The sequence below is a fragment of the Mastacembelus armatus genome, chromosome 11 (assembly GCF_900324485.2).
Source record: "Mastacembelus armatus chromosome 11, fMasArm1.2, whole genome shotgun sequence".
NCBI lineage: Eukaryota > Metazoa > Chordata > Actinopteri > Synbranchiformes > Mastacembelidae > Mastacembelus > Mastacembelus armatus.
The window spans coordinates 19,946,278-19,966,009 of record NC_046643.1 but is presented as its reverse complement, the minus strand read 5'-3'; the positions used below and the strand labels follow the sequence as shown (position 1 = coordinate 19,966,009).

At 45.3% G+C, this 19,732-nt stretch overlaps 1 protein-coding gene across 1 annotated transcript; it reads left to right on the top strand.

Moving 5' to 3' along the window:
* The first annotated feature begins 11,721 nt into the window (after positions 1-11,721).
* On the top strand, positions 11,722-18,696 carry LOC113126309 (neuronal pentraxin-1). The gene is made up of 5 exons (XM_026300282.1): positions 11,722-12,447; positions 15,089-15,755; positions 16,280-16,530; positions 17,974-18,153; positions 18,363-18,696. Exons 1-5 carry the CDS (start codon positions 11,722-11,724, stop codon positions 18,570-18,572), a joined length of 2,034 nt encoding a protein of 677 aa, XP_026156067.1. The 3' UTR covers positions 18,573-18,696.
* Positions 18,697-19,732: the final 1,036 nt, after the last annotated feature.

The following is a 19,732-nucleotide window of genomic DNA, read 5'->3' as shown; positions in this document are numbered from 1 at the left end:
CGACGCTGTAGCTTCTGTAAGTGAATCTGTTTGTTTACGCTAACGTGGGCAGTTGTCTCAGCTTAAAAATGTACGTGTGGAAATGTGTCACACATACACACACATACACACCACCCCATCTGCTTTGCTGTGTGTATGTGTGTGTGTGTGTGTGTGTGTCTGTGTGTGTTATGCCTCCCTATCTATTTTTGCCCCCCACCTGTTAATGACATTAAAGCCGACCCGGGGGAAAGAAGGGCTGCGGTGGGGGGGCTTGTGTCAGCTTGACCCTGTCTCTGAGACTTATGTCTGCGGGTGCTGCTACGATCCTGCTGATTGAAGAGGGAAATGTAGATTCAACACCTCAAAAACAAGTAACGCTGCCGGTTGGCTGCCGCCTGGCTCGCATGGTTGGATGTTGAAGCTGGACAGTGAAAACCTGACACCCCTCCTCCTACTGACAGCAGTCTGTCCACTCAGTCTGCACTAGAAGAAGCTGGTCTTTACACGGAGGTCTTTAAAGACTACTCAAAGAATTAAATGTAATCTGTTTAAAACACTTACAGTGTTGTGTTCCCTAAAGAAGGCTGCACTCACACTGAGCAGTGCTGGATAAGGTGATGCATTTTAGGAAACAAGACTTTGACAAGACCAGTTTGGGGATTTTGTAATCAAGAAAGAAAGAAGGCCCAAGGCTGGGGCTGGTTCCACCGTTATTCAACCATTTGAATAAGTCATGACTGACGGTCAGGGGTGTGTCAGAGCAGGGAGGAAAGAGCCGAGGCCTGTGGTGATGGTGGCGGTTTAGTCGTATTGGAAACCATGTCAGTTTTGTTGCGTCGCCTGCAGAAACATGAGACCAGGAGCCACCTGGACACAGAAAGGCAGAGCAGGGCGAGCTGGGAATGATGCAGCCTGGTTTTGATGATTTGTTTGGCTGTGGGTGCAGTAATCCAGATGTGAAAGAGTCGTTCTAATGCATCCGTGTTCTAAATAGTCAACAACCAGATCCTTTCCAGTGTTTATTATTCTCGAACAGAACTGACAAAGGCCAACATGACGTTAACATCATAACATGGTGTGTTGTGTTTGTTCTCCCGTCTGTCCAGAGGGCCAGAGAACGGCTGGTCCTGCTGCTGAACGATGGGGAGAGGGGGAGTGCTGCAGTCAGATGTGCCTGGCATTGTGATAAACAGCGTGTGTGTGTGTGTGTGTGTGTGTGTGTGTGTGTGTGGGAGAGGAAGATTAAGTAAAAAACGAGAGAGAGCGGAAAGAGAAGATTGATGGACGGAGAGGGAGGACAGCCACAGACGGTGATTTCACTGCTGAGGCCGAGCAGCCAAATTAAAATGCCCAGCGTGCTGAGGTGGTCGACGGAGGCTGATGTGGAACCGTTCGGTTATTAACTGACTACACAGGTTTTTGCAGTGCTCAGCCCTGAAGTCAGTGGGAGTCACTTGATACACGTATTTAACTGGTGCAGCGTTGAGACCCGTGAACACAGAGGTTGGTGGGCAGACTTAACGTGACCGCACACCAGACCGCGGTCCGTGTTCTTGCAGACGGCACAGAGGACGCTTTGGTCAAGGACAACTGGACATTAAGTGTTTAGGGAGAAGAGAGCATTAGTCAGATTTTAAGCTGCTGTGTTCCCGTCCCAGTGCAGTAGAGAGCCCCAACCATAAGGTGGCACCAGCTGCCAGGGAGGGAGGGGTGGAGGGTGTGATACTGTGTGGTTCTGCTTCCTCAGACATGCAGTCAGAACCCTGAACCCGCGTCCTGCAGTGAGGTCTGATGAGACTAAAACACCACAAGGGAGGCAGTGGATTGGTTACCGCCTGCACACATCACAGCCATGTTTACAGACCCTGTGCTGCGGATCATTGTGTTACAGCAGTGTTGTGTCTCCTGAGTCCAAATCACAGCAGTTTGCTGGTGGATCCAATCAAGCTCACTTCTTCCTCATGCCTCTCTCAAACTGTGAATCATACAGATGTTGACAGATGTGCACACACACACACGCACACGCACACACACACACGCGCTCTGCGACCTTGTTATCCACCCGTTCACTCCCTCCATCAGCAGCTCTTTTCCATATTTAGTTGTTATTGTGTAAAAGACAATTACACATAATCATCCATCTGTGTCAGTGTAGACCTGCGGGTCAGGGTCCAACTCATCACATGTAAATACTGTTCCGGTTTCTTGATGATGATGTGTTACGGTAATTACAGCAGAACAAACTCAGACAAAGTGATCAGTCCGTTTTTCTTTTACACAGAGAGAAAGTTTGGTAAATCAAGTTATTTCTAAAAAAACACGTGCTGCTGTTATTGTGACAAACCTGGTTTTAAATGCAGAACAAAGCAAAGATGAAACCTGAATCCTGCTCCTTTTCATTCCCACAGTAAACGTCAAGAGGCAGCAAGAGCAGTCCTGTAAAAGTTACTGTACCATCCTAAATGGAGACCTGCTCCTGACACCTTCAGTTAGTAAATAGATATTTGTTTCAGAGTAAAACGTTAAAGTTAGACCTGCTTTGTGACGCTAACGTGAAATATGTACGATCAAAAACCTCCATTCGGCCTCAGTCCTGTTCTCGAACACATGGTCTCTGAAGGCTGAGCGTGGTGAGGTTACGTGAGGTCGTCTGTAAAGCTGTCAGTCAAAGCTTTTATCAGACGGTGAAGTTTTCTAATCCACAGTTTTAAGTGGAAATATTCAAATTTATTCATAGTTTCACTCCTGTGTGCTCGTGGTTAATATGCGCTTATCTCACTCTGAAAACTATTATGTGTCTGTCAGTGCCGCGCCGACTGAAATGCTTTTACCCCATGAAGAGCTTTGCTTCGTTCTGCCCTGAATACATTTGGGAATAAAATCATTTCATGACTGTTATTCAACAAAACGAAAAAACAAGACAGACACTCGGCGTCACTGCTTCAGTCCTACATGAGGGAAATGATCGACTTGCATAGTGAAGTTAGTTCATGTTAACACGTGTGTGTGTGTGTGTGTGTGTGTGTGTGTGGTTCTTAAATGAATTGATAGTTTTAGTTTAGCTCTGAATTAAATGTGACGTGTCATTTGAAAGTTCATTTGTGATCCAACATATTGACGATTAAATCCTGTGCTTTGCAGGGAGACCACCCACCTAGACCTCCTCTCCACTGTTTTCACCTCGGTAAGATGAAGAAGCATAATCCACACAGTGATTATTTTTCCATCAAAATGTAAGTGGCAAAACAAATTAGCAGAGTATAAACATCATTTCCAGGAGACCGGGTTGATAATCATGTTGATCCAGGATTTCTGGGGAGGGTAAATAAAGTTAAATACACTTGTGTTAGTGACGAGCAGCACGAGCACCTATGGGAGAGTTCAGCTGGCTCAACATGTTCCTCTGGTGCAGTAATAATTTAAATCATCATAAGACCTGCTCCTATAACAACATTAATGTTTAATGATTGATTTCTGATTATAAGGAAATCAACAGAACTATCACCAGCATCAATATGTGACACAACTAATGAGGATGGATAATAATATATAAATCTGCTTCAGTCATAACACAGTGATGCATCGTGCCGACATACAGAAATAATACATTTATCCTCCTCACATAACACAGTGTTTTATTTCAGACGCTTGGTAAAGAAGATTTGACACTGTGGCTGCGAGTGTCCTGCCATAACCAGAATAACAGGGGTCAGAGCAGGAACATGACCTGTAATTAGGCTGCCCTGGGGTTAGGAGGTCAGCCCCAGTCAGGCTTACAAAACAGCCTTAGGCTGTGGAAAGTAAACGCCGTCTCCTCTACGAGTATATAATGATCATGGGTGAAGTCCCTGGGTGCCTTAACAAGCAGAGACGGCCTCGTGCTTCTCACACATCTATATGTGCTGGATGGAAATATATTCCCACAGGAGCTGCAAGATGCAAATGCACTGGGGGGAAATTAGGTCAATTAGGTCACACTGCAGATTTGATGTAGAAAGACAAAACAATTCAAGCTGTGCATGCAGGAGTTGATCCTCACGCTGTATGGGTTGACTGAAACAGCCTAAAGCCTGATTAAATTAGCATTTCTGGAAGATCTGTTGAGGTTTAGTTGCTTTTTTTATATGGGGACAAAAAATAATTGTAATTTCCTCAGTATGACGCTGCGATGATGCATCACTGTACCATTCATGTCTTTATTAAAGTCTGGCTTGACTCAAATACTAACAAGTGCAGTAATGTCAGGAGTTGGAGAACGAGAAAACAATGGCTTCCTTTTACAACCAATGTACATTCATTTGAGAACTGGAAGCAGATTTATCTCCACCCACATGCAGTTGCAGAAAATAGACCAGGATGCAACACAGAAATAAAACCTTTTTCTAGACTCCAGCTCACTAAACTCTCACATTTCTGTTCTTGCTACCACTATCACTCTCCACCTACTGTGTCGTAAAACCCACAGCTGAATGAAACCGCCACAAGGTTACTGCAACGTGACCACCGGTTCTGTTTCTCTTCCACAGTCTGATCTGGCTTTCTAAGGCTACGTTCTCATCACCTGCTGAAACCAAACCAGATGTTCTCACATCAGATCTGGGCCACCTGCGTATGTGGTCCTGGATCCGATTCCCATGTGTGAGAACGGTCAGATCAGAATCCATGTGGTTGTTTTAACGTCTCCCTCCTGTCGTCATCGGTCAGACATCAGGACAATAAGACCTGGGATGTGGACATGGAAGAACAGGATCTTGGCTGGGTCATGACTTTACATTAGTGTTTACACTCTGGGTTAGTTCCTGAGTGCTTTATGTGAATCGTCTGTACCTCATTTGATCCAAACATGATCAAAGTTTATAATGATTTCTGTTTTATTCTGAGGCCCCACTCACTCTGTGTTTGCAGGCCCACTTGATGGTCTTCAGTGAAAACTCTTCTCGTGACCAGCTTCCAGTTTCTGTAGTCTGATTACGTCCAGTGCAGTGCTGTCCCGGCTGTGATGCTGTGACCCTCTTCCTGTTATAAAACTAATATCAGGAACCTAATATGGCCTCTCTGTATATATGTATACCTGTGTTGGGATGTGCATATGCAACCATGAGGCAGAGAGAGAGGAAACTCTGCAGCGTCACAAGGTTCATTCAGGTTCAATTCTTATAAGCTGCTTTTCTTCTGTTTTGGTCGAGTCCACTAACCAGAGCGTCGCTGTCACCTCAGCCCAGACCCTTAAAGATCCTTAAACATTCCCAGTTGATGATGGTTTCCCACTTCCTGTGTGGTTGTAGGTCTGTCAGGCAGCCAGTCAGGTATGTGGGGCCTTTTTCAGTCTGTGTGGGCGTGGCTGAGATCCATGGGGGCTGGATCAATGCTGAAGGCTCAACTAAATCCTCAATTAGAAAGACTGGGGACACCAAACAGGGTTTGATCCAGCTCTGAGTTTCACAGGTAGTGCTTAGGGTGTATCTAAGACACAGACGTGTACATTTTTTTAAAAGTTTGGATCGTGAACGTTCCCTAAAACTGATTGAGTTTGTTACTGAAGTGCAGCTTCAGAAAAAGTCTTCAAACTCCCCTTAAACCCCGGGGGGAGTAAACCTGAAGCACAGAGGCAGCCATCAGCCCGTCTGACTGAACATGCTGTACAACAGAGAGGAGTTAAAATTATCCACCTAAGGCCAATCCTCCTCAAGCTGATCAGAGCGCTATATGGACTAACCAGCTCGGGGACTTCAGACTTGGAGGTAAGAAAACTTTTTGTTTCCTTCTCACAAAACGATCTTTCAGTTTCTGAAACACAAACCAGAGGCTAGTTAGCTCAGCGCTAGATCTGAACACAGGTGATGTAGATAATGTTATGACTCGATCACATGAGATTTTTTTTGTTCGAACTGTCTGCAGCTTTAGGGGAAATAGTTTTTTATCTGTTTTATTGCAACGAGAGGCGTGTTTCACTTTATATCAGACTCATATGTTGATACTGAACTTAAAGAGTTTAGAGGAGAGAGGTGCTTTGTGTTGCACTGACTTGGGCAGAAGTCTGGAAATAACAGGGACAACATGTTGATGTTTAGTTTCAAAATGAATCGAATTAACAGAAATTCCAGTGGTTTTGATGTAAAGTATGAGACTAAACTAGGATTAGTTTTTTTGCTTCACTCGGAGTAGCCAGACAGATGTAAACAAACGTTTTGGGCTGATATTTTCTGGCTAAATCAGTTTGTCATAGACTCACAGCTTTTTCTAATATCCAGTGCACTTGTGATGAGCTCGAGACCACGAGGTCGTCTTTGGCTTTCATACAGTCGCCCTGTTTCTTTGACCTGCTGGACTTCACACATAAATATATATATGTTTTATAAGTGAAGAGCCTCAGACACTTCACTGGTGGTCTGATTATGTTCCTAAATTCCTTTTTAAATCTTGGTTTTTAAAGTTCAGCGAGTAAGAGACATTCAGAGTCTGCTGCTGCAGGAGTCTTTGCATCTTTCCCCCCTTCACCTTCACTGTCTCCTGCTGAGCCTCTGGCCCGGGAGGTGCAGTAATGATGGGCTTGAGGCCACGTGCAGCACTGAGACCTTGGTTTGACTCCTCTTCATTAGCAGGACAGAGACAGCTTAAAGAAGCCAAGAAAAATGTGAGGAGACCCGTCACCTTTCAGATCAGAAATCCACCGCTTGACGAGCCCGACTCACTAAACCAGCGAGGGCATGTAGACGTCGTGGCATCGTTTTAAAGACCTGATAGTCATGTTCCAACACAGGATCCTCACTTTATATTGGGAAAAAATAATATTTGTTAGCAGACCCAGGCTGTGGCATCTATAAATCCACCATCAGTAAATTTAAAAGATCATTTTTATGTAATTCTGTGCACATCACACTTTCCTGCAGAACAAGAGTGCTTCACAGACTAGTCAAATCTAATTAAAACAGCAGACAGTAAGTATCAGCTTCACATGTGAAGTAGCTGTTAAACCAAAGCTGCAAAGTGCTTCACAAAATTAAAAACAGGTCCCTCATAATAGACCAGAATGGGGGGAGGACAGTTTCAAGCTATTAATGCTTTTGACTTGTAGGTTCGCTTTCATTAGTCTGTTCCACTGAAGAGTCCAGGCCTTTGAGCAGCGTTGAGTCAGTGTTTTGTCACGTTAGCTGATTTGTTGTTTCACTTCAGAGCCTTGCACAGAATGACAAGGTGTCTCAGCCTGGGGGGGGGATCTGGGTTGTGGAGGGCAGGCTTGTGGGAACGTAAATTCATAGTGTTGTCATAACTTCCCGAGCATGAGGTTTGTGTAACCCTGTGCTTCTAAAAAATTAAATATTTTGAGAAAAGCTTAAGTAGCAGGCAGTCCGGGGGAGGATTCCTCATCCAGGGTCTACAGGCAGAGGGTGTTGTGTTGCTGTGCAGACAAACCCTCTGTGGCAAATTTCTGATCTTTGGTGATCCAACCAATTGCATTCTGGGTGGATGTTTAAAAATCATCCTATATGAGAAATAAAAGATCTGAATACGTTGTCCATCAAAAATATGTTGAGTGAAATGAAGTAATTACAAAAGACCCCGTCTGACATCCACTTGTGCTAAAATAAAAAGCACCAGGGCGCAGTAAAGCCACTGAGCCCACGTGGCACTTAACGGCTCCACAGCAGAAGCCTGTTGACCCGGGCAGCTCTGAACTGTAATTACATGTAGCTGTGTGTGACTGTGAGGCAGAACTGGGTTGAAAAGGGGCATCACTCGCTCGTCTTTGGCCCTTTCCATTTTAATTGAAACGGTGCTGGTGTTGCAGTGGCAGGCAGGTGGATAAATAAACCCAGTACTGGAGGTATCATGTGTGATGGCGTATTCACACACACTTTGTGTTTGTTTTTAGCAATGGGTTAAATAAAGTCTTAAGTAATGTGTGGATGAGTCTATCACAAGGAGGAGAAAACATTAAATAAGAAACTTGAATAGGTCAGAGGTCAGCCAAAGTGCGGTTGCATTAAAATGTCCTACAACTAAAGTTCTTCACATGAAAAAGAAAAAGTAGAAGCTCTCCTAGAATCAAACACAACCAAAAGTCCTGACAAAAAGGTTCCTGCGGCTAAAAGCTAAGAGTCCTCGACAGAACTGAACTGAAGCTTTTTATCATTAAAGTTCCTCCCTGTGAGGAAAACGCCTCGTCAGCCACAATCCAGTGTCTGAGTCCTCTGAGCCGACGTCCTCACGACTAACGGTCCCCACACTGAAGACTTTCATGTTATCGCTGCTGAAAGGCCTCACAGCAAAAACGTCTCACAACTAAACAGGAAACTGAGCCCGTTTTTTATCAAGTCTCAGCGAAAAAAAAAAAAAGAAAATGTGTCTATAAGCGAGAGAAAAATGGCTCCAGCTGTGTGGGATTAGAAAGGGCTTCAGCTTGTTTATGGAGCAGGGCCTGGTGGGAGCTTTTCATCAGGACACACAGGCAGACAGGCAGGTATAAAGGCTGCTGAGACATTAAGGTGATGGACAGAAAGTTGTTTTTTTTTTTATTACCTTCATGTGTCAGAGCTGCCCGTTAATGCACCTTAATGCATTTCTCTTGAATAACTTAGAGAGAACGAAGTTTGAATGAAAAACATGCACATAGAAAAAGACACATTAGATAAAAATCAGACTCTCAGCAATGGTCGTGTCCTAATAGTCTCTAAATAGAACCATAGGATGCTTTTATTCTTTCTAATTAGTCACATTTAGTTTGGCTTTTACTTCACATGTATCTTCTCACTACTTGGTCGACCAACATAAAGGTGCTGAGTGGACTAAAGTTTAAATCAGACAAAGTTAGTGATCTTGTCTTGTGTGTTTGACCATAACACTGTTCGTTTTGTCACTAATCCATGCTGGTTGAGATATTAGAGGGCAGATTACAGTTACAGGAGTGTGCCATTATCATAGTTTGCCCACTGCAGGAGAATATTTTACATTCCTCAGTGGAAAGTCTTATTGTTTCATGTCTCATATGTAGAAAATACAGGAGAAATAGCTTCCAAACATTTACCTGTTTTAAAACTGGTCCAAAATGTCGCCTCCTGCACCACCAGGCCTCACAGTGCCGCTTGGCTCTCGTGCCGTGTTTGGTCACGTTCAGACTGACATGACTCACCTCCGCTCTGGGTTTACCATCCAGAGGGAGGGAGGGCTGACCCGTGTGATGTGTTGTGAGAGGCCTGGAGGTGAACTCGGCGTCTTTAAGCTGCGGTGAGAGCAACACGAAAACACCAAATCCCAAGGTGAGCAGAGAGAGCTTTTACAGTGTGCGCCATAAGAACATAAGAAATCAACAGTTAGTTCTGTAAATCCAAGTGATTTTCACCTGGATTTGGAGAAGAGTCCCTGTGAACATTAGATTTATATTGGAATGAAAAACTGCAGCCCTCCCTTGGAGGTTTAGGGGATTTTTGCTTGTACTCATGATGATCACTGGCTGCATGTCAAACACATGTTGTTCTTCTGCACCGACACGTGTGACAACAATGGCTTCACTTTGTGGGTGGGAGGACCGAGTTCCTCCGGCAGAACCAGGACGCTGCAGCCGAGATCTCATTAAACTGCATTAAATCCAACCAATCCTATTAGACCGTCACCCTTAAGACGAGGAGGAAAGGTTGGGGGGGGGTTTTCCTCTGCAGGAAGAAACACAAGCATCAACCTGATGTACTGATGCTTTGCTTTGTAACTAGGGACGTCTAACCAGTAATAATGGAAACAAGTTCTAAAGAAAGGACGTTTAAAAACATCAATTTATAAGAAAAAGACAGGAGGAAAATAAAGATGATGTCGGGGATGTTTAAGACTGAAGGATCTTAGAAAGTAAAGGTGTTCAGCAGCTGATAACACTTAGCATGTCTGATGTATTCCCTTATTTCCTGCAAAAACACACATAAACAAACAAATAAAAGGAAAGAAGGAAGCATCGCTGACGATCATTGCCCTTAAGTGATGCTCTTCAGGCTCGTGCGTGATGCCACGTGCTTCAGTGAGGTATCATGTCTTCTAAATCTCCACTAATGTTGTCTTTAAGTATCAGACGGTGGGGCTCACAGTCAGCTTAGGGCAGGTGTCTGGTGGCTGCATGCACGCCTCTGAACGCCTCATTAAAAGGCGCTCTGTACTGACAAATGCATGTTCATTAAAAACAGAAAGTTGGAAAACCGAAAGTCTTCGTGAGCCGAGGTTTGTCTGTGACTGTCAGAAATAAAAAAGCAAACGTTAATGATGGCAAGTTTGTAAAAAGTACAAAATGTCAGTATCTACATTTTAAAGATGGAGATCCTAAGTACCTTATAAATAAACTTATAAGTCTGTTTCTCCACAGAACAGAAGAGTTTCATTATGTTGAAAACAGACATTATTTACTTTATATTGAGACGTTACCTCATAGCAAGAATTCGACAGAGGGGAATGTGCACGTGGGCACAGCTAACCTCAAATGAAAACCACATATGCCCACTGCTATTAGTGTTACAATATAATGCACAGTATATATCTAAAATATTCAAGGGAGCAGTTTTGAACTCGTGTTGGGAAGATGTTTACATCCTGATATCATTAAAGAGAGCAGCGATGTACAACAAGAGACTTGTACTTTTGGTTTGAGGTTCCTCATCGCTTCACGAGCATCGTAATGTTTGCTGCCCCCCCCCCCCGACTCTCACTCCCCTCGCTGTGAGGCCTCTGAGTAGCTAATGGGCTCGCTGGCCGAGGGCGGACGAGCTCCGACACTGATCCATGAGGCTCTGGTGTGAGTGACTGGGCTCCACGGGCCCACCCACGGTTCCCCTGAAAAAGCAGCGTTTATTATGTGAATTGCTGGGCTGATGGCTTGGGGGCGTGTTAATTGGCTGTAATCTGATTACACTGCAGCCTGTTGCAGCCTTGATGGGCCCCCGCCGGCCTCCCCCTCAGTGCTGTCTACCTGCCTGCAGCACATCAGAAAGTCTGACGAATTGTTGAGAGTGCAGGTCATCACTGGGGTACCTGAGTCTTTATACAGTTCATATAGACAGATACATCTATTTATACATGCATTGTCTCTTTATTAAGTCACGACCCAGTTTCTTTTCTCTGAAATCTCAGTCTGGCCACACATTCCTGTTGTCTCATTCCTTTAATGCTTGTGTTGTTCTGATTGGCTGTAAAGTGAATTGTTTATGCTTTAAAGACTCAGTAATAACCTCATTTAAGTCTCAGTTTCTCTTCATCTTCCTACAGCGTTCCTGTCCATGTGCTTTAGCTAAGATCACTCTGGGATCTGATGGGTGGTTAGAAGCCAAAGTTGAAGGGATTATTCTCAGTTGTCGAACACAGGAGGTCCTTGGATCCAAGAGAGATCACCGGGTTGGCCACAGCCCAGCACCTCATCCTTGAGACAGTGGAAGAACCCACCAGGGTATGTCAGCCAAGGTCTCACAGCTTATTATCTTACCATGGAGCCAAGAAACCTTTTGGGATAGTGCAGGGTCGTTTTGAAGGCAAACAGCTAGAGAGCCTGACTGAACCTGTGTGCTTTTGGAATACTCCTTTATGGTTTGTGACTTTGTTCCTAAAAGGTGTTGATGTGGAGATTTTATCTGCAGTTTTATTGTTGACATGCTTTGCCCTGACACCTTCCAGTCCACCTCCAATGATCACCATTCATGGTGTTCATCGCTGCAAAGCTAAAGTCTGGAAGGACTGTTATTTTTTAAGGATTAACCTGGACTCGAAGCAGATATGGTCCGACACATCAGTCCTCTGAGCCTCATGCCTTTGTCTGTGAGGCACCGACAATGGGCTGGAGCTTCTCTGGGGTGTGTCCTCCCCTTGTTCCCCCTACGTTCTCTAATTTTCTACTACTTCCTGACATGTGCAGCAGCTGCAGGCAGCTTGCCAGGCGTAGAATATGACTATGGCATCAGCCCCAAATTTGTCTGCACACCAATTCCCCCAGACGCAGACCCCAGCTGCTTTTCCCCACCCAGTGTGCCCCATGGGCCTAGCAGTAACGGCAAGAACAACGGCCACGATGGCAGCAGCCGGCGGGCCATGATGTCTGACGAGGCCAAAGCCACCATTCTGCACCTGCGCGAGAGCCTTGTGAGGCAGAAGGAGACCATCCTGGACCAGCGGGAAACCATCAGGGAGCTGACCGCCAAGCTCACACTGTGCGAGGGCTTTGGCAGTCACCATAGCAGTGGTCACCATGACACCCACCACGACATCCATCACAACAACCACCACGACGACCACCACGGGCATCACGGCAACCACCACGCGTCATCGTCCTTACACCACGGGCCTTCGGCGTATCACAGCAGCGATCACCACTACTCCCACAGCAGCCACAGGCCCGACCTCCACAACAGGAAGGGCTCCTCATACAGCAAATACAGCTCCTTCTCTCCAGAGCAGACGGGCAAAACCCTGCAGTCCCTGAAGGAGCGGCTGGAGAACTTGCAGGTGAGTGTGTCATTACTGGGAATTACCCACTATGAGTTCATTCTGTCTTAAATGCAGAAATCTTTCAGAGAAGACATGTACCAATAGACGGAGCTCCATCACATGCACTTCAGCTGGAACAAAATACAGACAGTTTGCTTCATATCTTGTATCTGGTATGTTGGTTCTGCTTTTTCATTTCTATGATAATCAGCTTTATCTTGCCCCAAGACCGAGGGTAGCAAGCAATTCTAAATATCTTGGCTTTTCTAATGTGGGGCGTTGTAGGCTCAGCCAGAACCACTGAACACCATGGTGAGTTTCACTTGAACTGCAGCTGCAGGCTGAGTAGAGACTTGGCTAAATATTAGAGTCCTCTCGTCTTTCTCTGGTACACTGGTCCCCTACTGTCTGTTTGATTTTTTTTAAATAAATGTACTCTCCAATACCTTAAGGATCAGTCAGGCAGACTCAGACACATCCACATGGCTGCAGTGTAGTTAAAACTCAGATGAAAAGGGTAAACGGTGTGTAATCTCTGCCCCACATGAAGCACCTTCTCAACATGCTCTGTAACATGACTGCATGAAAGGCTGAACAGCCTGCAGGGAGCCAGAAGCCTGTGGAATGACTGACTTAATTGAGGTCGGATCTTGCGTCACTGTGGGTCACAAGCTCAGCCGCAGAATTAGCTGCCAGTGATGTTCACAGCAAAAATACTGTACGAAGGTTGATTCATGAAGACGGCGTTAACTATAATCTACTGTTGACTGCTTAAAGTTACACTTTAGTTTTAGTGTTAAATGTTTTATAAGTTGGAAAGTGATGCTACTTTAAGTGGAAGTCCTGTAGTTTTGCAATAAAAAGTAAGACAGAGGTTTGAGGTCGTTCACACGACCCAGTCGCCAGTGATACACACCAGACACACACCACCCACAAATCTAATATCGCAGCTGTTTGTCAGTGGTCTCCGAGCCACTGGAAGCTAATATCCTCTCTGAGCTGTTCCGGCTCTCGATCTGTCCCCTGGATATCAGTGGCCAAGCCTGGACTCAAACAGGAAGCTGCTCTAAGTTGATTAGCTCTCACCCATGAGCTTAAACATGTCCTGTGTCCCACCGTCACATGATGGAAGGACACGGATAAAGCCCCATATATGAACCCGTGGAAACCAGGTCAAGGTGGTTTGCAGAATCAAAAGATGTTCAGAGGTTCGGAAGATCAATAGCACTGAAATTAAAACTTGGTGAGGAATCTGATTAAATTCACACACGAACTACTGATTCCCCATGAGTTTATTTTTAGGATATGCATCTTTGCTTTTCTCTTGGAAATAGTGGACATTTTCTGTTCTTCAGCCACTAAAACATTTTTGAAATTGATTGGACAAACTAAATGGGAAGGTCAGAAAGTCGACTTTGTTTTAAATCCAATTGTGGTCTTTTGAGGGTTTTAGGCATATTCTAAACTAGAAACTAAGAAGTCAATACATGTGGCTCAGCTGTTTCACCTCTGTTCCAACATATTCATGAAGCTGGGGTCACACTGCGAGACTAAAACCCTGCTGCTCATTTTCAGTCCAGGTGGGCTCTGACTACACTCTGGCAAAGGGTTGCCAAAAAGCCACTTCAATCTCCCTCAGAGGTGTGAGACAAAACAGACATGGAGCCAGGATTTAGCCTCAGTCACTCCCCCCTCTAACAGGATGGCTATGCCACAGGCCTCTGGCTGCGTGCCGAAAGGTGATGGTCGGCCTCACCTTCAATTAGCTTCATTCTCCCTGACGAGGCTATTAATCATGGCGTGCGCTGGCAGGGAACAAAGCCGGATTTGCTGCTGAGGAAGAGGAGGATGAACAAGGGAGATGAAGAAGGGCTTAAAGAGAGGGGAAGAAGCCAGTCCCCTGCAGCTGTAAATGTCAAGCCATCATTATTCTTTATTCACTGCATATCACAGAATTTACTGCAAAGGCGTCTCTTAACTTTTGATCAGTCCAGTTCTTGACCTTGGAAGTTTGATCAGTTCAGTTTTCAACAGTATCACATCAGAATAACACCGTGAGCTAACAAACTGAAACATTAAAGTTCAGCCTGGATGATCAAGACCCTGTGTTGTGGTTAAAGTTCCAGAAGAGCTGGTTCAGTGAGGAGACCTGAAATTGTCTCTTTCAAATTAACAGTTGTCAATAATCAGCAGCCTCTGTACAGTTTGTGCATCATATTATGTCTGCTGAGTCCTTTTCTTTACACTTTAGTCTTTCTAAGACACAGTTTTCCAATTAATCATTTTGATATGTTATTTTCTAGAATCTTTACTAGAAGGATTATGGGAAATAAGTGCTGGACAGTGAATGATGATGATGGTATGAGATTGATGAACTACACTGTAGTACAGTAAAACAGTAGTACTTCCTGCTGAAAATTAAACTGGTGTCAAACATACAGTGGATGTATGTTATTTTTAGGAGCATGGAGCATGTTTTCCATAGACGTATATAATCATGAATAAAAAATAGGCCAAGCCAGCAGCAGGCAGAGTGTGTCCGTTATCAAACTAGAATGAATTTATTATTAGCACGTGTTTTTCCAGAAACCAGTGGAGCAGAGTTGAGACCTCTTTGCTTTCAGTTCATGAGTTCTTGGTGTTTTCTGTGCGTCTGCAGACCAGGAACTCTTCCAGCTCCTACTCCAGCTCTCTGAGAGAACTGCTGCAGCGGAAGATCAGCGCTCTGGAGGAGCAGCTGCACGGCTACTACCAAGATCTCCATGACTACGGTCACCATAACGACCACCATGGAGATCATCATGATGACCACCGCAGCAACGGCCATCACGTTGACCACCATGATGCCCGCAACGGCAACGGCCACCCTGACGGCCACCATGACGACCACCATGGTGTAGGTCACCGTGACAACCACCATGACAGCCATCACAACAGCCACGACGGTAGCCACCGGTACAACCATCACGAGGGACATCGTACTCGCCATCACGATCACCACTATGACCACCACTACAACTGGCACCATGGCCAACATCACGATCACCATGGCAACCATCACAGCAACCACCCTGACCACCATGGCGACCATCTCCATGGCCACCACAGTAACCCCGGTGGCACTCACCACGAATATCACCATGGTATCAGCCACCATGAAAGTCACCATGGCAACCTCCATGGCAACAGCAATCATGACAGCCACCACATCAACGATCATCACCCACAGCGACCACCCCTCAGCAACAAGGAGACGAGTCTGCAGGGCGGCGGGCACAAGCTGGAGACGGTGCTGAGCCAGCTGCACCATGGCAACAGTGACCACGGTACGCGCACACACACACACACCTACACGCACATATACACATGCACCCACACTCACCTGTAGTTTTCCACCTGAAACTCGAGCAGTGATGTTTCTATTAAAGTCGCAGAAAAATCTACATATTTTCCTAAATAGCATAAAACAATGAAAGACCTTTGCAGATTAGTAAACGCTTCCTGTTGTTTTCTTTCCTGTTCTGACCACATGACAAATGCTCCGACCTGACTAGTCCCATTTGTTTATATCTATATATCTTTATTCCATCAAAAACTGAAAATGACATTATTCCTCTGCTCATGTAGTACATTTTCTTAGAATACTCCTACTGTACTGCACTGTAGTAAAGGTAAAAAGTGTAAAATGCCTCCTCATGAGAAGTGAACATTAAGTAAAGTGTTGTATTAGCGGATCAGATCACAAGTAAACAATCACAACAGCCAAATTAGATGTTGTAACGTCACTGAAACTATTATAAAGCTACGATAAACATTTTGGACCTGAACACGTCACTCTCCATCTCACCAGGAAACCACAAGAAGCTAAAGAGTCCCAGTGCTTTCCTGCTCAACTTCCCCATGAGAACCAACTACATGTACGCCAGGATGAAGCGGTCGGTGGTCAACGAGATCTTCGCCCTGACCATCTGTCTGTGGGTGAAGGCGGGAGCGGGTCCCGGGCTCGGCACTCCTTTCTCCTATGCCATACCGGGCCAGGCCAATGAGCTGGTGCTCATCGAATGGGGCAGCAACCCCATGGAGCTGCTCATCAGCGACAAGGTAAAAGCAAAGAGGCACATCGGCATGTCACACAGTGTGAGTCGCTGAGTTTAAAAATCCAGATTTGAACAAATAAAATTCTTACGGTGGCACGTGGTCACTACAGGAAGCGCTGGTTTATACTGGTTTAATAAGGAATAAGAAAAGGGATCTTCCAGTCAAAAGGTTGCTTAGTTTGTTCTCAGAACCTGTCCGGTGGGAGGAGAAGGACATATATAACTTCCAAAACATATCAGCTGCAACAGATAATGTCATCTCACATGACGCCAGTGTCACCCTGCAGACAGGAAGGGTAGGACAAGCCAAGCTACGGTGGCTGGGACGTGCCAATCAGCGGCCAAATAAGTGCTGACATGCATTAGTGAGTGTGTGAGTGTGACGGTGGCGTATCCTGATGTGGATCTGTGTGTCATCTATTATGTTTTGCTGAAAGTGTGTGAGCTGAGGGGGCGTTTGTTTCGTGTTTCCTGGCTGGTCATCATCAACACCCCCTCATGATCTTTGTCATCGGACGGAACTGGCCCGGGTTTAGTGTCAAATGTCACATGACACTGACTCATATGACAACGTCGCTGAAACTGACAACCAAGAGTTTTTCTTCTAGTGTGTGTGTGTGTGTGTGTGAGAGAACAAGACATTAACCTGTACGCACAGTGACATACACATTATTTAATTATTCCATTAGCCCCCTAATCTTTCATTCCTCGAACTGCTGATACCTTTCCCCTCTAAACGGAAGATAAATGTCTGTCTTTTTCCTTTCCTTGCCCCAGTACTGTGTGCAGTGAGCTCAGCAAACAAGCCAATTAATCTAATTATCTTAACTGACAGGCCTAATTGTCTGTGGGAGTGACATTACCAGGAGGGATAAACGGCCATGTTTGTTTTCTGTAAGTCACTTGGCAGTCGACAAACTGATCAGTGACTCGGTTAAATGATCTTCAGGATGCAGGTGAATTTCAGTTCTTTCCTGGTGTATAGATGGATGAACTGGCAGGAGGACATTCCCATTATACTACTACCACTACCACAGTACAGCAAAAATAAAAACACCTGTTCTCAGTGATTCAGGTGGAGTCTGTGCCTTTGCCTTCACTCCTGCACCACAATAACATATCTGAGAGTGTGAGGTCGGGCCAGGGCTCAATTATCCAATTATCCCACTAACGTATCACAGGCTGAGTCTCTTCATCCATGAATACAAGGTTTTGTTACCAACGGCTGTTTTAATAAGTGTTATTGAAGTAACTCATCCACCACATATGAATCTAAAACGGATCATTCAGATTAAATCAGTAATGCAGGTGTGTGCAGCTCATTATAAAGAGGCAGGAAGATCCTTTCATCAACTGTGTCAGACGTCCTAAAGAGTGGAGAACCCGGTCTTCGTCTCTGAAGGACTTGTGGACTTGTTCTTACCTGTCCTGGCCTGTGTGTGTTTAGGCTGTGACATTGCCCATAACAATGACAGACGGGAAGTGGCACCACGTGTGTGTGACGTGGACGACACGCGACGGAGTCTGGGAGGCCTACCAGGATGGAGTGAAGAAAGGCTCGGGTCAGAACCTGTCGGCCTGGCACCCCATCAAACCAGGAGGCACCTTCATCCTGGGCCAGGAGCAGGTATGTCTTTATTTATGTATTATTCATTCTCTCTACTTATTTTATACTATTTGCTCCATGTTTTACAAGTTTATTTCACTTTAGTTTCCTTTTTCGTTATCATAGCACCTTAGGGGATCAATAAAGTTATCAATAATGTGGGATTAATAAAGTGCTGTGTGTGTGTGGTGTGTCATCCGTTAAGATTTTCGGTCTTCTTGACTCCACAGGACATGATGGGAGGCCACTTTGACGTCACTCAGTCCTTCATGGGAGATTTGTCTGATCTCCAGTTCTGGTCCAGAGTCCTGACGCCCAACGAGATCTACAGCCAGGCGACCTGCGGCGGTCACCTGGTGGGTGATGTCATGTCCTGGTCGGAGGAGTCAGTGGAGCTCCATGGGGGGCTCTCAGAGACCCCGTTTGACCCCTGCCACTAAAGGACTGACCCTGGACCTCCCCGACATGATCATCATTCCTCCATAACTGACTGAACACACGTATCGGCCGGAGAGAAGGAAAATATTCTGAAGAATCCAGGACCCATCATGGAGTATTTCATTTCAAACCGTACTGTGGTTTTTCAGCCACAGGCAAACAGGTAAAGCGAGGAGCTGCTTTCCTTCTTCTGTCTTTTTTGCCATTCCTGTCCGATCCTTCTGCCTTCTCCACCTCGCTTTCTCGCTCTCACGCTCTCAGCAGGATGACTTTGTCGGCTCCAGAGAGCGCAGGGCTGTGGATTTGCTCTGAGAGATCCCAGACACACAAGGGGATTTCTCCAAAGGCTGCCTGTCGCCACTGGCTCACCTGCACCGAGTGGAACTGGGTGAAAACTTGGCTTTACAGGCGGAGAGACACTTTCAAATGGAGCCACATGATGATCCGAGTCGTCGGTACCGACACTTAAATACGTTTATTATTTCATGCAGACAAAGATGATGATGGAACGGCTCCAGGACTTTTTATAAGTTAGTACAACCTCATGTTGTTGGTTTGGACTTTGCAGATTGTTTTATATTAGTATTTCATATTGAAAACTCTAAATGCTTTTTGTAGAAAGAAAACTACACAAAGAGTAGTGATGCTTCAAACGTTAGAGATGTCTGTCACATGACAGCCACATGCCACCTTCACTGCATGTTAACTCATGTCTCCTCAGCGACCGGTGGCTTACGGTGGATTTGCCTGGTGACACCTGATCTGATCCTGCCTATTTCCAACCAGCTCAAACCACACGGCAGACACACACACACACACACACACACACACACACACACACACACACACACACACACACACACACACACACACACACACACACTCTCTCTCACAGATGCTCAGATGAGATAAAGCAGTGAAACAGATGTAGCTTGTACTTTCAATGTTTTTATATCAAAAGAGGTTTTTGCACATGTGAATGACATGTATTAGTCTGTTTCTAATGATTATGTGGATTTATTCTAATATTTCTGCCACTGGAAATAACAACATATTCACTCTGTCCGCTCCTTTGGCCACGTGCTGCTTTGTTTGTTCTAGCCCTCCTCCCTCTGGGTTAGGGTCAGACTTCATCCTCTGTTGTGTACGCTCTTTATTCATA